General features: G+C 44.4%; 2 protein-coding genes across 2 annotated transcripts; both read right to left on the bottom strand.

The window, feature by feature from the left end:
* Nucleotides 1-2708: 2708 nt before the first annotated feature.
* LOC119654403 (UPF0585 protein CG18661-like) lies at nucleotides 2709-3781 on the bottom strand. The gene is made up of 2 exons (XM_038059787.1): nucleotides 3538-3781; nucleotides 2709-3462 (listed from the first exon to the last, which is right to left on the bottom strand). The coding sequence occupies exons 1-2, from the start codon at nucleotides 3567-3569 to the stop codon at nucleotides 2847-2849; spliced, it is 648 nt and encodes a 215-aa protein (XP_037915715.1). The 5' UTR covers nucleotides 3570-3781; the 3' UTR covers nucleotides 2709-2846.
* A 13410-nt stretch (nucleotides 3782-17191) lies between these two features.
* On the bottom strand, nucleotides 17192-18236 carry LOC119654492 (UPF0585 protein CG18661-like). The gene is made up of 2 exons (XM_038059915.1): nucleotides 18015-18236; nucleotides 17192-17939 (listed from the first exon to the last, which is right to left on the bottom strand). Exons 1-2 carry the CDS (start codon nucleotides 18044-18046, stop codon nucleotides 17324-17326), a joined length of 648 nt encoding a protein of 215 aa, XP_037915843.1. The 5' UTR covers nucleotides 18047-18236; the 3' UTR covers nucleotides 17192-17323.
* Nucleotides 18237-19359: the final 1123 nt, after the last annotated feature.

Genomic DNA, 19359 nt, shown 5'->3' with positions numbered 1-19359 from the left:
TGTTGGGTTCTGGCAGGAAAAGTTTGGTGTGTCGAGCAGCATTTAGGCTCTGCCACCTGTCATTATGGGAAACTTGTTCCCAGTTTTTGAAAATAGATTTAGCCAATGCTACTGATACCCCAATTGCTGGCTCCGGTCCCGGCATAGGGGAGATTGACCCCTATTTCGCTAAAGCGTCCGAGATTTCATTTCCCTCTATGCCACAGTGATCAGGTACCCAGAGTAGTTCCACCGTATTGAATCTAGACATAGAGTTCAAACGGTTTCTGCATTCCTAAACGATTTTCGAGGTGATCAAAGGACTACTCAATGCCCTCAGTGCAGCTTGACTGTCACTACAGATTGCGATGCGCCTGCCCTTCAACCGCTCGTCAATCACCCAGTTTGCCACCCTTAGGATCGCATAAACTTCGGCTTGAAAAACCGTTGCATATTGTCCCAAAGGAAAAGCCCACTTCTCGTTTTTATTCGTGAGGTAGACTCCGGCTCCAGAACCTTCTTCTGTTTTTGAGCCATCGGTGTAGAAGACTTCCGTATATCCCTCCACGCATTCCTCTGGGTGTTCCCAGTCCTCTCTACGCTTCAGGGTGGCTACATATCTTCTACCAAACAGATGTATGGGGACACGAGAATCGGAAGGCATTGTAAGAACTGGATTCAGTCCTCCCAATAACTCTTCCAATGCTCTGTGCCCCCCACATCCGTTGTTTTCCCATAGATCTAATCGAATTAGCCTATGAGCTGCTCTCATTGCAGTGCTTTGAATAAATATATCCAGGGGCTGCAAATTGAGTAGTGCATTCAGAGCTGCACCGGATGTCGTGCTTGATCGGGTAGTCTACATTGAACCGGTATTAGTCAACCGCGTTGCCCCAGCGAGCACTGATCCGTCCCTAAGTTCCAGGACCAGCTAAGCGTAGGTCACTCTTCACGGAATTGAGGTAAGGACCTTGCCCTCGAGGGTAAACCCATTCCTGACTATTGCGACCCGCTGCGTTGCGTACGATGTGCTAGTCAAATTTCCATGGAGAGCAAAGACAAAGAAAACTCAAAAAATCGACGAAATATCAAGGAAGGAGGAATAGCTGGCTGCATCTGCGCGCAGCACGAAAATGCGTCGCTGATCGCTGCGACCAGCGAAAGAGGCAGCGAGAGCTGAAACAACCGATGTCATACTGCGACGTCCAAATAAAGGGGAAGGCTTACAAAGTGAAGTAGCTGCCGGCGCGATGACGGCAACTTCAATACCTTGTAGTGTCCCTGTTCCAGAAAACGCTAGTCAAACTCGTTAGACCAAAGCAGCTGAATTCGGATATGAACGGAATGGAAGTGTAGCCGACTGTCCTACCCACTAGCTCCTCTAGAAAAACATCACATCAAAAGCAGCAAAAACAGGCTGATGGATCTGGAGGGACTACCGGACCGCATTTCCCTCTTCAGGCGAACATGAAAAGTAACGAAAGACGAAAATAGCCGCACATTCCACTGAGAACACTGTAAGCGCCAAACGGATCGCATATATCCCACTCCAAAGCGAGCTGGGGAAAAAGCGAAAAGAAGAAGACGCGCCTAAGGAAGACTTTGTCGAAGTAGTTTTTAGGGCTCAAAAAAGAATGTAAAGAGGAACAAAAGGAGAACACACTACCCTGCCGAAGACCTGTCCATCCAAAGATAAGGAGGCTAGAAGTAGCAAATCGGTGACAGAAAAGACAAGGAAACGAAAAAGGACTAGACCGTCTGCTGACTAGACCGTCTGCTCTGCTCTTTAAGCACGACATTTTGGGAACCCTTCAGTGAAATCCAAAGGCAATGGAGCAGAAGTTTCTTCCATACGGAAAACGAAGAATGGTGGAGTCCTCGTTGAATTTGGCCCGAAGACGACTAGCAAGAGTATGTTCCGCGAAGCTATCAAGGGGCTACTGTGGGGGAAGGCTCCCCTCTAAAGCCTAAAGCCTAACTGCTCTCTGGAAGTCCTCACAGAAAAAGTCAAAGCGGAGGAGGCCATAAAGCATGAATGTCACCGACCTGCTGCGAAAGCAGAAATTGCGTTCTCTGCAAGGATCGCTCGACTATCATGTTCCGGATCTATAAATTAACATGCTACCTCTCACAAGTTGCCAACGCAATTCGCTGTGGAGGTAAAAGCTGATAAAGTGTTAATCAGCAAGCAATACCGAAACTTTGGCTCTGTCTGGATGCGCTATTTAGGGATAACGTTTTTTAGCGTTTACCTAACGCCGAATGAGACGATACCGGCATCTTCTAGAGCAGCAAGTCTGCGTCGATGCTCTGAAGAGCATGCTCCTGGCGGCGATATCGTTACAGCTGATACTGTCGTAAATTCATAATTTGATAAAAACAGCCTGCGAAGCTTCCATGCCCCGAGGGGCCCCAACCGTGGAAAACCTTGTCATAAATTGTCATATCCCTGCGGATTGTTGTCAATCACGGAGGACGTCGAGGACTGCCCCCTTTTCACAATGAAGAGCTCGACGAAAAAGACTCAGGTCCTTCTGGTATTCCGGTGGAAGTTTACAAACACTATCTAACTGAAAATAAAATAATAACAACAAAGAATGTGCGGATGACCTAAGCAAAGTAGTGAACAGGAGACATACATAACCTTATAGGAGCCATTAGAAAAAGCGAGAAGAAAGAGACTGCGACCTGCAATTACGTAAAAACCTACTCTCGCAAGGATATACTCATTATCAGAAAACAAGGCACACGACATTTATTTCCAGCCATTTATGAGGTTACACAAAAATATACTTAAATAAATATTTTGCTTTTAAAGTCTCCCTGCCAGTTGAATGCTTTCACTCTATTTCATAACCAAGCAATCATTATTGCTCATTTTTCTGCCAAACCACCATTTTATTATTTGACGGCATGTCAATTACCTCCTTTACTACAATACCATTCTTGGCAGCCTCCTGCTTTAAGTCCCGCAAATCTCGGATACCCCATTCAGGATCGTGTTTCCGCAAAGCTTCATCAAACTCCCGATTGCTCTCCGGTTCCAAAACACCATCTATAGCCAAAGCACCGTAAGTCAAAAGCAAGCCGCCAGGTTTTAGCACATGGCCTGCAGTTCTAAAGAGCCCTTCTGTGCACGCCCATGGACTGACGTGAATTAAATTTACGTTAAGTATGTAGTCGAATTGTCCGGCGAAATTCAAAAGACATGGTTGAGATATGTCAACAAATAAGGGTTGCTTCATATTGCCATGTCGGCTTTCGTCCGCGTAAGCTGCAATGCTGGCCAGAAGTTCTTCATCGTACTCGGTGGGTTGGAATGTGATATTTGGAAACTGATTTGCGAAGTAAAGTGCGTGCTGACCAGTGCCTGATGATATTTCGAGGAACTGCAAACCTGGTGTCTTCGAGTCCAGAAATCTGGTTAAAACTTCTAGAATGGGTTGCCCATTTCGCTCGGCTGGAAGGAAGACTTTTTTGTCGCTAAACATGGAAAAATGCGGACTCAGCATCAAAAATGAGAAAATATTGAAAAAAAGTGTCGAATTTCTAGCTTACCTTCCGTCCTCAGCGTCGTGGAATGCATACATTGTATACCTCAAATCGACAAAAAAAGACAAGCCCTTTTATACTTTTTCAACCCGGGTTCAATTGCACTAGTTGACTAGTTGCTTACCGTCCGCTAGAAAAACCAAATTTCACAAGCGGAAAGGGACCAAAGATTTCGTGATATCATACATAAGTAAAAACGTCACATACAGCTGACCCAGCTGATAAACATCCCGCCTGCAGTGAAGACACACCCCCAGGAATAAAATCTCACATTCTAGCAAACAAATTAAGCTAGTCTACGTGAAAATGTTGACAAGATTGCCGCGTGGATATTAGAAAACCTGAATTTTCCATCGCCATTTAACATGGAAAACATATTCCTTTTTTCATGTCAACTAGCATAGTTTCGAACCAACTATTCCACTAGTTCACATTATTCTAACTATTCTAACTATAGATGGCCTAGTTATCCACCAAATGTGGTGCCAACTAGCGGAATATATTGGAAAGTTGAGGAGATCAATAATTTTATAACTGTGCTTCACTCATTTGTTTTAAGATGCTTGGAGTCTCGTTAAGAACCACTAAAAGGTCATATTATTGTGATAATGGATTCAACTGTTTCTGAGTAAATTGCGTGTGACAGACAGACATAGCCATCAGATTTTAATAATTTTGACAACATTAGGAACGATTTGACTTGCAATTTGTCTACCCTAATGTGTTTGGAAGGCATTTCTAGATTTGCGAAAATCTACGAGCGTCGCAAGCAGGAAACCATTTGAATAAGTATGCTTGGAATAAAATTATAGGGCTAATATATGAGACTTGAATTTCTGCAGCCCCGCAAGTCACTCCACTCCCAAGACATTGATTGCTATTATTCCTCAAACTGACAGTGCAACAACCACTCACCTCAGACTTTTTCAGTTCTATCCGTAAATGTTGACGTCAAAATGTGTATCGAATACAACGATAGAAAACAACCGAGGCAGAATTTTAAGGACTATAATCTGAAACGACTACCATGTCCTACAAAACAAGTTTTGATTTGGTTACCCCATTCAACAAGGGTACCTATTACTGTGTCGGCGTTTTAGATAAAGAAGTTTAGTACCCATAAAAGCTGAAATAGACTACAAAAAAGATAAAGAAGTGTCGGAACCATAGGAAAAGATTGTCCTCTTCTTTTATTAAAGAAAATAGTTCATGATGTTTACTTCTTCAGTGAGTTTCATAATCTGGGTTTCACCTGTACTTCCACAACAGAGAGGGTTCAAACTTTCCTGCATAATGAGCTAAATTCAAACCACAGACGGCTACCTCATCTCCAACTTTCAAGTACTGCTTCATCAGACTATTTATTCTCTCTTGGCTCGCAGTCATTCCTAATCCGGACCAATCAGCCAAAATATTCGTTCGCGTTATCCTTGCGTATAAATAAATCGCGTTACGGAACACTAATGGTCATCACCACTGACAAGGGCTCGCTATTCAAGTCGTCCTTATTTCTGTCATTGCGCTACTCGGGACCAAACAAACCCACATCACACCATATCATCCGGCCTCTAATGGAATCTTCGAATGATGGCACCGTCTCTGATCACTGGGTCACGAGGACAGTAGCCACTGGATTGATATCCTCCCTTATAAGGTCGACGAAATCACCCAAAAAACAAATCTAGACGACCTTTGGCCAAAGTAGAAAACTCGGTGTGAAAGTAAGCAGATGACATCATCCTAGACATCCTCTGGTCAGGAGAGCATAAAGCATGTCACCGATCGCAGGAAAAGGTAGTAACGATAACTGGTTGCCTTGCCGGACTTTAAATTGCTCTGAAAGTTAACATCAGCGCAACAAGTAAGATTTTATTCCATCTAGAACCTAATTTCTCCGAGAAATTTCAGGATAATTTTATCTATTGCCCCTTCTAAAGCGAGAAGCACGCAAATATTCCTCCTATTTTGTAAACATTACATATGTATTTCCAGAATTTATGTATAAGTGGGAACAACATAATCTAATCATCAACAGCGCAACAACTGATATCCGGTCTAGGCCTGCCTTAATAAAAAATCCCAGACATCCCGGTTGTGCGCTGCGGTCTACCAATTCGATATCCCTAAAAGCTGTCTGGCGTCCTGACCTACGCCATCGTTCCATCTCAGGCACGGTCTGCCTCGTCTTCTTTTTCTACCATAGACTTTTCGGGTGGAATCACCCCCATCCATACGGATTAAGTGACCCGCCCACCGTAACCTATTGAGTCGGATTTTATCCACAACCGGACGGGCATGGCGCAGAGTTCGCAATTAAGAACCTAAGTCTCCGAGGAATACATGAAGACTAGCCACATATTTGTCTTGTACAGTAAGACCTTTGATCCTATGGTGAGACCTTTCGAGCGGAATAGTTTTTGTAAGCTGAAATAGGCTCTGCACCCCTCGCATTTAAAGTCGATAAAAAGATGGTGCAGCTGATATCCATATTCCATCGTTTCCTGTGCAAAGAAAATCTGATCTATTGCTGATTTGCCTGGAGTGAAATCTCTTTGGTATGGGCCAATGATGTTCTGGGCGTATGGGGCAATCCGACCTAGCAAGATAGCGGAAAGTATCTTATAGATGGTGTTCAGCAACGTAATACCTCTATAATTCCTGCGCTGCGTGATATCCCCCTTTTTGTGTATGAGACAGATAATGCCCCGTTCCTAGCCGTCAGGCATTTATTTGCTGAACCACACCTTGTGCATCAGGTGACGAACCGCTTGGTGTAGTTGGTCGCCTCCATATTTAACCAATTCGGCTGTAATTCCATCAGCCAGGAGCCAGGAGACTTATATTTTTTAAGCCGGTGGATTATACGGACTGTGTTTTCTATACCTAGTGGTAGCAGCATTTCCCCTTCGTCTTCAGTTGGTGGGACCTCCAACTCAACGATATTTTGGTTGTTGAGCAGTTCATCAAAATGTTCGACCAATCGATCCAATATGCCCATTCTGTTGGAAATCAGACTTCCCTCTTTGTCTCGGCAGAACGAGCATCAAAGTGTATAAGGCTTCATCATGCTGACTTGTTGGTAAAATTTGCGCGTCCCTGTACTTTTCTAGTTCACGGACCTGTTTCTCCTCGGCTTCCTTCTTCCGTCTGTGAAGTGCCTTCTCGATCGGCGGAGTTCTTAGTAAGTGTCTGCGTGTGCTCGCGTTCCTTGAGAATGCAATATTACTCGGTATGCAACATTCTTCTGTTCCGTTGCTAGCTCATCAATGGCGCAACAACCGGTATCCGGTCTAGGCCTCCCCAAATAAGGAGCTCCAGACATCCCGGTTTTGCGCCGAGTTCCACCAATTCGATATCCCTAAAAACTGTCTGGCGTCCTGACCTACGCCATGGCTCCATCTTAGGCATGGTCTGCCTCGTCTTCTTTTTCTACCATAGATATTGCCCTTATGGACTTTCCGGGTGGGATCATCTTCATCCATACGGATTAAGTGACCCGCCCACCGTAACCTATTGAGCCGGATTTTATCCACAACCGAACGGTCATGGCCAAAAATTCTTCGGAGGATTCTTCTCTCGAACGCGGCCAAGAGTTCGCAATTTTTCTTGCTACAATCCAAGTTTCCGAGGAATACATAAGGACTAGCAAGATCATAGTCTTGTACAGTAAGAGCTTTGACCCTATGGTGAGACGTTTCGAGCGGAACAGTTTTTGTAAGCTGAAATAGACTCTGTTGGCTGACAACAGCCGTGCGCAGATTTTATCATCGTAACTGTTATCGGTTGTGATTTTTGACCCTAGATAGGAGAAATTATCAACGGTCTCAAAGTTGTATTCTCTTATCCTTATCCTTCTTCGCGTTTGACCAGTGCGGTTTGATGTTGTTGGTTGATTCGTCTTCGGTGCTGACGTTGCCACCATATATTTCGTGCAGCCCAAGATTTCGCGCCGTCTGCTCGATCTGGATGAAGGCAGTTTGTACGTCTCGGGTGGTTTTTTCCATGATGTCGATATCGTCAGCATAGGCCAATAGTTGGGTGGACTCGAAGAGGATCGTACCTCTTGCATTTACCTCAGCATCACAGATCACTTTCTCGAGGGCCAGGTTAAAGAGGGCGCATGATAGGGCATCTGCTTTTATCTGGCCTCGCCCATTGGTCAGGGTGAGCCTAGTCAGTCTTATTAATTTCGTCGGGATACCGAATTCTCGCATGGCCGTGTACAATTTTACCCTGGCTATGCTATCATAGGCGGCTTTAAAGTCGACGAACAGATGGTACAACTGTTGTCCATACTCCAACAGTTTTTCCATAGCTTGCCGCAGAGAGAAAATCAGATCTGTCGCTGATTTGCCTGAAGTGAAGCCTCTTTGGTATGGGCCAATGGCTGTAATTCCATCGGCTCCTGGCGACTTATGTTTTTTTAGCCGATGAATTGCACGGACTGTTTCTCCTAAACTTGGTGGTGGCAGTATTTGTCCGTGGTCTTCAGTTGGCGGGACCTCCAACTCGCCGATGTTCTGATTGTTCAGTAGCTCATCAAAGTACTCACCCCATCGCTCAAATATGCCTATTCTGTCGGAAATCAGATTTCCCTCTTTGTCTCGGCAGGATGAACATCGAGGTGTATAAGGCTTCATCCTGCTGACCTGTTGGTAAAACTTGCGCATCTGGTGCGGTTGCTCCCTATACTTCTCGAGTTCACAGACTTGTTGGTTCTTCCTTCCTTTTTCCCTCTGTGAAGTCGCTTCTCCGTTCGCCGTTGTTCGTGATAAGTGTCTGCGCGTGCCCACGTTCTTTGAGAATGCAACCTCAATCGGTATGCGGCATTCTTCCGTTACACTGCTAACTTACATTCATCGTCAAACCAGCCGTTGCAAATTTTTTTGCTGCTTGGGTCAAGTATGTTTGTGGCCGTGTCAATGATAACATTCTTCAGGTGATTGTGAAGATCATTTGTTGATGCTTTATCTCCAGGATCTCTGTTGACTGCGGTTATTGCGGCATCCATTTCCCTTTTGTACGTGTTGCGGAGGGTTGTGTTGTGGATGGCTTCATTGCTAACTCTCACCTGATTGTCGTAGGGAATTCTGGGTATTATTGTTATTCGAGCACGGAGCACTATGGCAACGATAGTGATCCGAGCCTATATTGGTCCCTCTATACCCTCTGGTATTCATCAAAGCTGAGAGATGGCGGCGTTCAATTTGGTTGAAAGTGGTCCCGTCTAGTCCGTCGCGCAAACCAGGGACTTCCAATAACCATTTCGTGTGACATTGCTAATTGAATAATCCGCAGTCCGTTATCATTTGTATTTCGATTTAAGCAATGGGAGCCAACATATCTCCTGACTAGGGGCTCCGTCCCTATTTGGCTGTTAAAATCCCCAAGTATGATTTTGATTTCATATTTGGGACAGGCTTCGAAGGTCAACTGCCTTGTAGAAGGTATCCTTCAGTCTCCTCTGTGGGGCGTGAACGTTTATGAGACTTATATTTCTAAATTTGCATCGGAAGCGCTGAATGCATAAACGATCGCTTATGTTTTCAAAGCCGATAACAGCAGGTTTCATTTTCTGGCTGACTAAGAAACCTACTCGGAGCACATGGTTTACTGGATGGCCGCTATAATATATGGTGTAACGACTCTTCTCGAGGAAACCGGTCCCTGCCCAACGCATTTCCTGCAACGCTTTTACATCTGTACAAGTTATCGGCTAGCTACTTGACAGCTCCATCTCTGTACAGGGAGCGTACGTTCCATAAGATAATGCGCAAATCGTTATTCCTTTGTTGTTGCCGGATTCGTCGTTGTGTTATCAGTCAAGTCCGGGGCTCCTGTTGTCGCTTCGTAACAAGTTGTCTTCCATGTATGGTTGTCAGCCATACCTCGAAGACCAGTTGGTATAATTTATACCACTTTTAGGCGCGGGAGACTCGCCTTTATCCTTCTCCGTCTGCAGCTCTTCGTTAAGAAAGAGCTCCCAGTGGCCATCACGTGGAGGGGGAGTTAGGATCGTGGGTATCAATCCACATTTCGCTCTGGGACCTATACTACCCTTTGACCAAGATGTATACGTCCAATGAATTCATTTTGGGGAAACTCACCAGGTCTTACTTATCGCAGTCCTGCGGCAACAAAGCAATCTACAGGATGTGCTTCCGCATTAACTTCGAGTCGAAATGTACTCCTAAATATATAACTATTTATACCAATTGGATTTCCTCTCTTACTGGGGTGGGTAGCGTATAGCTGCTCCACCAAACGTTCCTAATGAACATAACTAGCCCAGTCTTCCTAGCGTGTACTCCAGGAGTCATAGCAAAGCTTACATAACTAAGAGCTATAACAGATGAGAAAGAACCCCTCCTTGTGGGCAACCCTGACAGAGGCAGAAGACATCCTGCCTCAATAGACTTCTATCCGACCAATATGTAGATCTTCCTCCAGTTTAGCATGTGAAGAATCCAACTGACTTATAGCAAAATGATTCCATGTTTTCTTGCCGCGTTAAAAACCGCCGGAAGTGAAGCATAATCGAAGACGCCTTCGATGTCCGTGAATGCGCTTAAGGCGTATCCTTTATTGGGCATTGCCTTCTCAATTTTTGTCGTTAGCTCACGGAGTCATGTCTCCGTGGATTTTGGTAGGTATGTAGCCTATAGTGAAGTGGCCATCTGGGGATGTATGAGTGACAGTGTCCATAACAAAAACAAAAAGGAGTGCTGGGGGGGCGCCCCCATGATGAACACTGACAAAGACACAAACCATTTTGATACACCCGCCACACCTCGTTTTCAACTTTTTGGATCGTGGTAGACCAATTGAACCCTGGTACTTACCTGGTACTTGGTGTTGCCGTAGAAGATTCCAAATAAGTTCATAAAGAGGGGTATGTTTCGCATGGTGTTTCTCCAGGAGTAACCACGCAGCGTGCATTGCGTCAATAGTTCCACGGTCTTGACAAATACAGCTTGATTTATGGTTATTTGAACGATTTCGTGAATACGGTTGTCAAAAATGCTTTCAAAAATCTTCATGGTATGGGACAACCGGATCGGACGATAATTTGAACATCCTGCTAGTCTACCTTTCTTTTTCCATATGGAACCAGACAGATGGTGTTCTACCTTCTTCAATAACCTACTTGAAGAATTCACTGAGCCACAGTGTTGGGTCCCAGCTTTTCGTTTACCAGAGCTCAGATGTTATGTCGTCAGGTCCTGTTGGTTTTACCGATTTCAATCGTTTTATTGCTTCAGTTGGGCTGATAAGTAGGATTGCTCCAAATATCGGCAATGATTGTAGAAGTGGAGGATGAATAAATTCTTCCGTTGCAATCTGCTCGAAATATTCTCACCATCTATCCGTCACAGCTCGTCGACCGGTAAACAAACAACCTTTCTTGTCATTAACGCAACAATTGTGAGCGTTGATGTTCGCCTTTGACAAGTCGATATAGGTCTTTCCCGCTATCCTGAGCTCCTAGAGTATCGTATAGATCTTTGTATTGGACCGCTCGAATGGCAGCATATCGGTTTCTTTGCTTCCCGGTTGGTATTCTTGTGAATTTGCCAAAATCATTAAGAAACTTGTAGTAGAGGTGCTTTCTTTCACGTACCTTTATTTCAGCATTGTCATTTCAAAGCCAGCCGATCTTCAAATCGTTCGACTTCTTTAATGGCATCATGGGAACCCTCTGAAATGGTGGAAGGGTTCTTGCGAGTTCCTCGATGTTTCCAGTGAAAGTGCCAATGTTAAGTGTAAAAACACCCATTTATTTTGCTCGGAGTAACTTACTTACATCCTGTCACCGTGCCATGTGTCAGAACCCTTGTCCGACAAGACCGAAGCCTGTCCTGCCGCGTCGACTGAGATGGACACCCTAGCATTTTCCGAAGCTTATGGCTTAACACGATCATTTTCTTTTAAACGACATTGGATGCATTTGCTTAGTCGGCCTGCCGTGGGATCTGCACCAAGAGAAACCAGGTAGAATTTAGTACAGTGGAATAACTCCAACTATACTTTATTTATCCCTTTCCCTGAACTCAGCTCTTTATTTTTGTTTTACCTGGAATAATAGAAATTACGTTGCCTCTAACGATCTTCTTTTACCTGGGCTTGGGGCCAGCATATAAATAACATAGCGGAGTTCAAATGGAACGTGCTGGATCAGGGTAATAGCCCAGAGTAACTTAAAATCCAAAGTGGAATCCAACAGAGTTTCATCTTGTCGCCGATAATATTTCATCTTATTATTGGTGACGTTTTTGATGCTGTCTGCGCGTCCGAAGGCGTTGAGGAGTTTAAGGGACGATTATATCTTTCCCCTAACTCGTCCACCACGCTAATTATATGAGTTGCTCTCTGACCTCTTGGACCTTGGCCAAATGGCTTTAGATTTTCAAAGAGGGGCAGGTAGATAAAGGAATTTTAGTACATTCCCTACTTCCAAATCTTTCAACTTTGCATTAGATGCCTCGACCTAAATTAGATGCCGGACACTTCACTCCAGAACCTGTATAGAGGTTTCCAGCCAGCTCTCCTAGGTGATAGTTTAGCCAGCAGTGACCAGTGACAATTCCCATTATGATTCGGAGGTTCTTTCTGGTGAGGTTTAAGCAATCATTTGTACGCTTGGGTTCGTATCCCCCAATAAACACCCTGAAATATTTCATTTCTGGTAAACCAGCCCAGTATAGTTTGCTCTACCGTTCCTCTTAATTTTTAATGCCATAGCCATGAACCCATTTCCGAATTCACAGAAGAGCCCGCATAAAAACGTCCCTGCTCCCTTCTTGGCTAGTTCGTCCGCTGTCTCATTGTCTTCTAACTCGACATGGCCTGAAACCCAGAGTATCCAGAGCCGAACGTATTCACTCTTTCAAGGCATTCCCATACCAGTTTACAGTTCACCTGGTTGGACCTAGGTGCCTTAATCGCTACTTGGCTGTCGGTCAGAATAGAAATGTTCTGCCCTATGTAGGCACATCTATCTATGGCCCATATTTCCGCCTAGTGTGCTTACCGATTGGCTACTAATAAATTTTCCATGGACCAATGACCCGGAATCCGCTCTCTCTGCTGTGAGGGATTCTTCAGTGTACCAAGTAATCAGTTGTTGGTTTAAGCGGTATGTCACAGTCACGCTCTTTCAGTTTGCCCTGTTGCTTCAACGTGTTTAAAACTTCTTGTCGAAGTGAAACCTCGTTTGTCATGTTATCCCTTGGTATCAATAATTTGCCTTGAAAAAATATCAACCTTCTTTCGATTTACGCAGCTCCCCTCCTCACTGATACTCCCGGCCATACTGAAGATTTCTCTCCTTGCCTACATCCCAGAAAGGCCTTTAGGGATGCCGTTGGGCATATCATCATTGCCCCACTGGTACACACGCAAGCGAGTCTTTGAAGTTTGTGTAGCTCCCTGGCTTGAGTGCTGAGTTTAGTTCTTCTTTCTATAGCACGCTCAGAAGTTCGTCCACTACAATACTCCACATAAAAGACGATAGTACCTTACCTTGTGGACAACTTTGAGTAGTATTCATGACAATAGAATTTGTAACTGTCGGTACTTCTATTTGCCTGCTCTCTGACATTTAGTCCATCCAGGAAGCCACGGCGTTTCCCATTCCCTTACGGCTCAGGGCATCTTGTATTTCTGTGTGCAATGTGTTACCGAATGCTCTGTCGATATCCAATCCACACAGTGCTATTTAGTTTGTTTGTAAGGCATCCCCTGGTACATCCATCAGCTGATACAGAGCAGTTTCGGTTGACTGTCCTGCCCGGTAAGCATGTTAAAGCTGATGTAAGGGATTATGCTTTAGAATGTTAGTTCTAATATAGTTGTCTATGACCTTCACCGCCATTTTGAGTATGAACGATGTTGGGTAAATTGGTCTGAAAGATTTAGGGTGAAGAGGATCGCTTTTACCTGCTTTTGTAATAAAGACCACTTTTGTCCGCCTCCATACCCTTGGTATATATCCCAAGGCTATGCTGCCCCTAAGGTGATTCTAGGCCTCTCTGGATTTGTGCTGGGAAGATGCCATCTACTGCGGGTGATTTCGGTAGTTTAAAAATTGTCATTCCCCACCTTGCCCTAGCCTCTGAGCATACCTCTTTTACTAGTTTCTAGTTCTTCTTTCTTCCCATTTTATTCGCTGTTTGGGTATCAGGCAAAATGTTATAGGGTAGGACGAGGGGAAATAAGTTCTGAGATGCAGGTATATTCTGTATTTCTCATTCTCGGTAAGTGTCCAATCTTCCGTCTTCAGGCAGACAGAAGATTTTGCCCTGTCTTTGGCCGCAGCTTTGTACAGCCTGGTTGCTCCTGTGATTTGTTCGATCCCTTCACAGAATACCCTAAAGCTGTTCCGTTTTCCTTATTTTGGAGTTGCTGTCAATGTCGAATCTGATTATTCTGTGATCAGACATAGAGGGTTGATCCGACACCATTCAATTCCTGACCAGTCCGTTCATTAGAGTATTTCCTACAGTTATGTTCAGTATCTCTTGTCTAGTGTTGGTCACAAATGTTGGAGTGAATAAATTTAAGAACGTCTCCGATGGATGTCGCTGCTTCCCTAGACTTCATGATGGGCGTTGGCATCGAAGCCGAGGACAAGTGGCAACGACCTCTTCTCACAGTACTTCACCAGTTTAGCGACTTGTTCAGGAAGAACCCGAATATCGTCTCCTGGGAAGTAATCCGATGCCATGACTGCCTCTCGAGTGCTCCTCCCGGCTGTCAGTGAGACTTGGATAACCACAAGGTCCCCGGTAAGGAACTCTGAAAGACAGAATAGCGAATCATACACACATCTTTTTTTTTTTTTTTTTTTTTTTGAGGAGGTGGAAATCTTCAAAAGACACTGATTTGGACACACCAGCGTGTGGGATTTTTACCCACTAAAACCACCCCCGACTCCCTCCCTGCCCCGCGGAACCACCATAAGGTATTACATCACGGGGCGGAGTCAGCTCACTCTAGCTTAATCCCATTTCTTCTGTACGCGGCGCACGTGACCGCGTTTTTCTCCTTTCCTCTGCCTTTCGCAATTTATCTAGAATTGATGCGATCATGGAGTTGTGCTAGCATTTTCGGCACCAGATTTTCTGGTACCAGCACCTCTCCTAGAGTCTCCTCTAGGTTCCTCCTTTCTTCTACAAATCTCGGACAGTGGAAGAATACATGCTCTGGGTCCTCTGGGACTCCATCGCAATTTGGACAGTCGGGTGAGGTCTCCAATTTAAACCTGTGAAAGTATTGGAGATATCCTCCATGTCCAGTCAGAAACTGGGTGAGATTATAATTAATCTCACCGTGTCGTCTCTCCAACCACTCCTTGATGGCAGGAATGAGCCTGTGAGTCCACCGACCCTTTCCCGAGCGTTCCCACCGCTCTTGGCATCTATTTATGGATCTCTCCCTCCCTTCTTCTTCGTCTGCAATAAGGGAGAGATTGGCTTCGCATTGTATATATTCGCCATCTCATCTGCCAAGGTGTCAATCGGCATCATTCCAGAGATGACGAATGCTGCATCATCTGAGACAGTCCTGAAGGCAGAGCATACCCTCAGAGCTGTCCTCCTGTAGACTGCATTCAGTTTGCTAGTGTTAACTGACATCCGCAACGCCTCGCTCCAAACTGAGGTCGCATAGAGCACGATTGAGGTCACCACCCTGGCTATAAGCAACCTAGAGGTATGCCGTGGCCCTCCCACGTTCGGCATCATCCTCGCCAGGGCCATACTAGCTTTGGATGATTTATCACAAACATACTGTACCTGTTGCTTATAGCTGAGCTTCCTGTCTATCACTACCCCCAAGTATTTGATGGCCGACTTGGAAGTGATGATATGATTCCCGACTCTAATACAGGCGTAATTTCTCTTCCGGCGCTTCGTGATGAGGACCACTTTCGTTTTTTCCTCCGCAAGCGTCAGACCAGAGCTCTCTAACCAGCATTTGACAGCACTGATTGCCTCGTTTGAGTATAACTCAGCATCTTCGAGATGCTTTGCGACAACAACCAATGCAATGTCGTCAGCGTAACCCACCACTGTGGCTTCCTCCGGAAGGGGAAGATTAAGTACATCGTTGTATATGATGTTCCACAGTAGTGGGCCCAATACGGAGCCCTACGGGACACCCGCGGAAATGACGTACTCCTGCGGGCCGTCATCAGTGTCGTACCAGAGCCTCCTTTCAGTTAAATAACTATCGACAATTGCGGCGAGATAGGCGGGAATACCAACCTTCGCTAGGGATTTCTGGATTAGATTCCAATTGGCCGAATTGAATGCATTTTTCACGTCCAGGGTTATTACCACGCAATATTTGCTGGTACTACCCTTTCCGTGAATTGCATCTTCGGCCAAGCCAGTAACCAATTTCATGACATCAATGGTTGATCTGGCTTTACGGAACGCATACTGCCGATCTGAAAGGCCGCCTTGACTCTCAACTACCGGGAGTAATCTATTATAGATTACCCGCTCTAGCATTTTCCCCACCGTGTCCAAAAGACATATGGGTCGGTATGAGGATGGTTCACCTGGATGTTTCCCAGGCTTAGGCAGGAGTACCAACTTCTGCCGCTTCCATACCGCTGGAAATATTCCCTCGGACATGCACGCTTCGAACAACTCAGCGAACACGGCAAGCTTAAGAGCCTTATTCGGTACTCCGTCCAGACCCGGTGCTTTATTGTCTCCTATTCTGCCGCAGATCTATAGCAGTTCGTCTCTGGTGACTGGCGGGATTGCCGTCACATTCAGAGGTGGTTGGAATGTGTCGGTGTTCTCCTCTTGCTGGTGGAATAACCCCTGGATGATTTTCAACAAGAGGGTGGGGCACGTGATCTGCGGAGACGAACGGCCTCTAAATCGTCCCATCACGATTCCATAGGCTCTCCCCCACGGATTTACGTCCGCTTCTGAGCAGAGCTCCCTAAAGCATTTCTTCTTGCTTCGCTGGATGACGAGCTTGAGGGTTTTGCGGGCTGCCTTGTAGGCGCACTCTTTCTGCCCTTGATCGACTCTACCTACCGCCCTCTGAGCCACTCTTCTGGCTCGGTGGCAGGCTGATCGAAGGCATCATCATACACACATCTGCTTCTTTAGCAAGTCATGACAGATCTGGAAGAAATGTCAATAAGGGATGGACTAGCGCAATGAACCAATCATGGTAATAATAACGGGCGAGCGCAATGCTGCCCATATTACCTTCTACAAGGAACCGTAGTGTATTGTTACGGTCTTGAATGAAGTTTTGTAACACACTTCAAGGTTGTCAATGAATGTTTTCGTTTATAACCGCAACAGTTTGTTGATTAGCTATAAGATTTAATGTTGACAAAGGTTAGTAGGTCATTTACGCAGCAATAAGTGTAATGAGTATGATATTGAAACACAATCCAACAACAATAACAGCGAAGACTGTGGGGATGGCTTAGATAAAGCAATGAAGAGGAGACATACAAAACGTTATAGGCGCCATTACAAAAAGCAAGAAAAAAGAGACTGCGACCTGCAAGTACGTAAAAACACTACTCTCGCAAGGACATGCGATTCTGCGCAAACTTGAGAAGGCCTCCAGACAACAAGACGCATCAGCTATTGTTATAATATATCAAATATTATACTCATTATCAGAAAACAAGGCACATATTTATTTCCAGCCATTTATGAGGTTACACAAAAATATACTTATACAAATACTTTGCTTTTAAAGTCTCCCTGCCAGTTGAATGCTTCCACTCTATTTCATAATCAACCAATAATTATTGCTCATTTTTCTGCCAAACCACCATTTTATTATTTGCTGGCATGTCAATTACCTCTTTTACCACAACACCATTCTTGGCAGCCTCCTGCTTTAAATCCCGCAAATCTCGGATACCCCATTCAGGATCGTGTTTCCGCAAAGCTTCATCAAACTCCCGATTGCTCTCCGGTTCCAAAACACCATCTATAGCCAAAGCACCGTAAGTCAAAAGCAAGCCGCCAGGTTTTAGCACATGGCCTGCAGTTCTAAAGAGTCCTTCTGTGCACGCCCATGGACTGACGTGAATTAAATTTACGTTAAGTATGTAGTCGAATTGTCCGGCGAAATTCAAAAGACATGGTTGAGATATGTCAACAAATAAGGGTTGTTGTATATTGCCATGTCGACTTTCGTCCGCGTAAGCTACAATACTGGCCAGAAGTTCTTTATCGTGCTCGGTGGGTTGGAATGTAATATTTGGAAACTGATTAGCGAAGTAAAGTGCGTGCTGACCAGTGCCTGATGATATTTCGAGGAACTGCAAACCTGGTGTCTTCGAGTCCAGAAATCTGGTTAAAACTTCTAGAATGGGTTGCGCATTTCGCTCGGCTGGTAGCAAGACTTTTTTGTCGCTAAACAAGAAAAAACGCGGACTCAGCATCAAAAATGAGAAAATATTGAAAAAAAGTGTCGAATTTCTAACTTACCTTCCGTCCTCGGCGTCGTGGAATACATACATTGTATACCTCAAATCGACAAAAAAAAGACAAGCCCTTTTATACTTTTTCAACCCGGGTTCAATTGCACTAGTTGACTAGTTGGTTACCGTCCGCTAGAAAAACCAAATTTCACAAGCGGAAAGGGGCCAAAGATTTCGTGATATCAGACATAAGTAAAAACGTCACACTCAGCTGAACCAGCTGATAAACATGCCGCCTGCAGTGAGACACACCCCCCAGGAATAAAATCTCACATTCTAGCGAACAAATGAATCTAGTCTACGTGAAAATGTTGACAAGATTCCTGCATGGGTATTAGAAAACCTGAATTTTCCATCTGCATTTAACATGGAAAACATATTCTTTTTTTCATATCAACTAGGATAGTCTCGAACCAACTATTCCACTACTTCACATTATTCTAACTATTATAACTTTAGATGGCCTAGCTATCAACCAAAGATGCTGCCAACTAGCGGAATATATTGGAAAGTCGAGGAGATCAATAATTTCATAACTGTGTTTCACTCATTTGTTTTGAGATGCTTGCAGTTTTGTTAAGAACCACTAAAAAGTCATATTATTGTAATAATAAATTCAACTGTTTCTGAGTAAATTGCGTGTGACAGACAGACATAGCCATCAGATTTTAATAATTTTGCAACATTAGGAACGTTTTGACTTGAAGTTTACCTATCCTAATGTGTTTGGGAGGCATTTCTAGATTTGCGAAAATCTACGAGCGTCGCAAGCAGGAAACCTTTTGAATGAGTATGCAGGAAGTAAAATGATAAGACTAATATATGAGACTTGAATTTCTGCAGCCCCGCAAGTCACTCCACTACCAAACCATTGAAAACGACTACATTCGTTGATTGCTATTTTTTCTTAAATTGAGTCCAGTGCGTCAACCACCCACCTCAGACCTTTTCAGATCTATCCGTAAATATTGACGTCAAAATGTCTATCGAATACAAAGATAGAAAACAACTGAGATAGAATTTCAAGGACTACAATCTGAAACGACTGCCATGTCCTAAAAAACAAGCTTTGATTTGGTTACCCCATTCAACAAGGACACCTATTACTGTATCGGCCTTTTAGATGAAGAAGTTTAGTACCCATAAAAGCTGAAATAGATTATGAAAGATAAAGAAGTGTCGGAACCATAGGAAAAGATTTTCCGCCTTTTCTTGTAAAAGAAAATATTTGATGATGTTCACTTCTTCAGTGAGTTTCATAATCTGGTGTTTCACCTGTACTTCCACAACAGAGAGGATTCCAACTTTTCCACATAATGAACTAAATAAGAATCGCATGACTTCAAACCACA

The sequence above is a fragment of the Hermetia illucens genome, chromosome 4, assembly GCF_905115235.1.
Source record: "Hermetia illucens chromosome 4, iHerIll2.2.curated.20191125, whole genome shotgun sequence".
Classification (NCBI taxonomy): Eukaryota; Metazoa; Arthropoda; class Insecta; order Diptera; family Stratiomyidae; genus Hermetia; species Hermetia illucens.
Note: the sequence above shows the minus strand (reverse complement) of the source record. Positions and strands in the feature narration are given on the sequence as shown.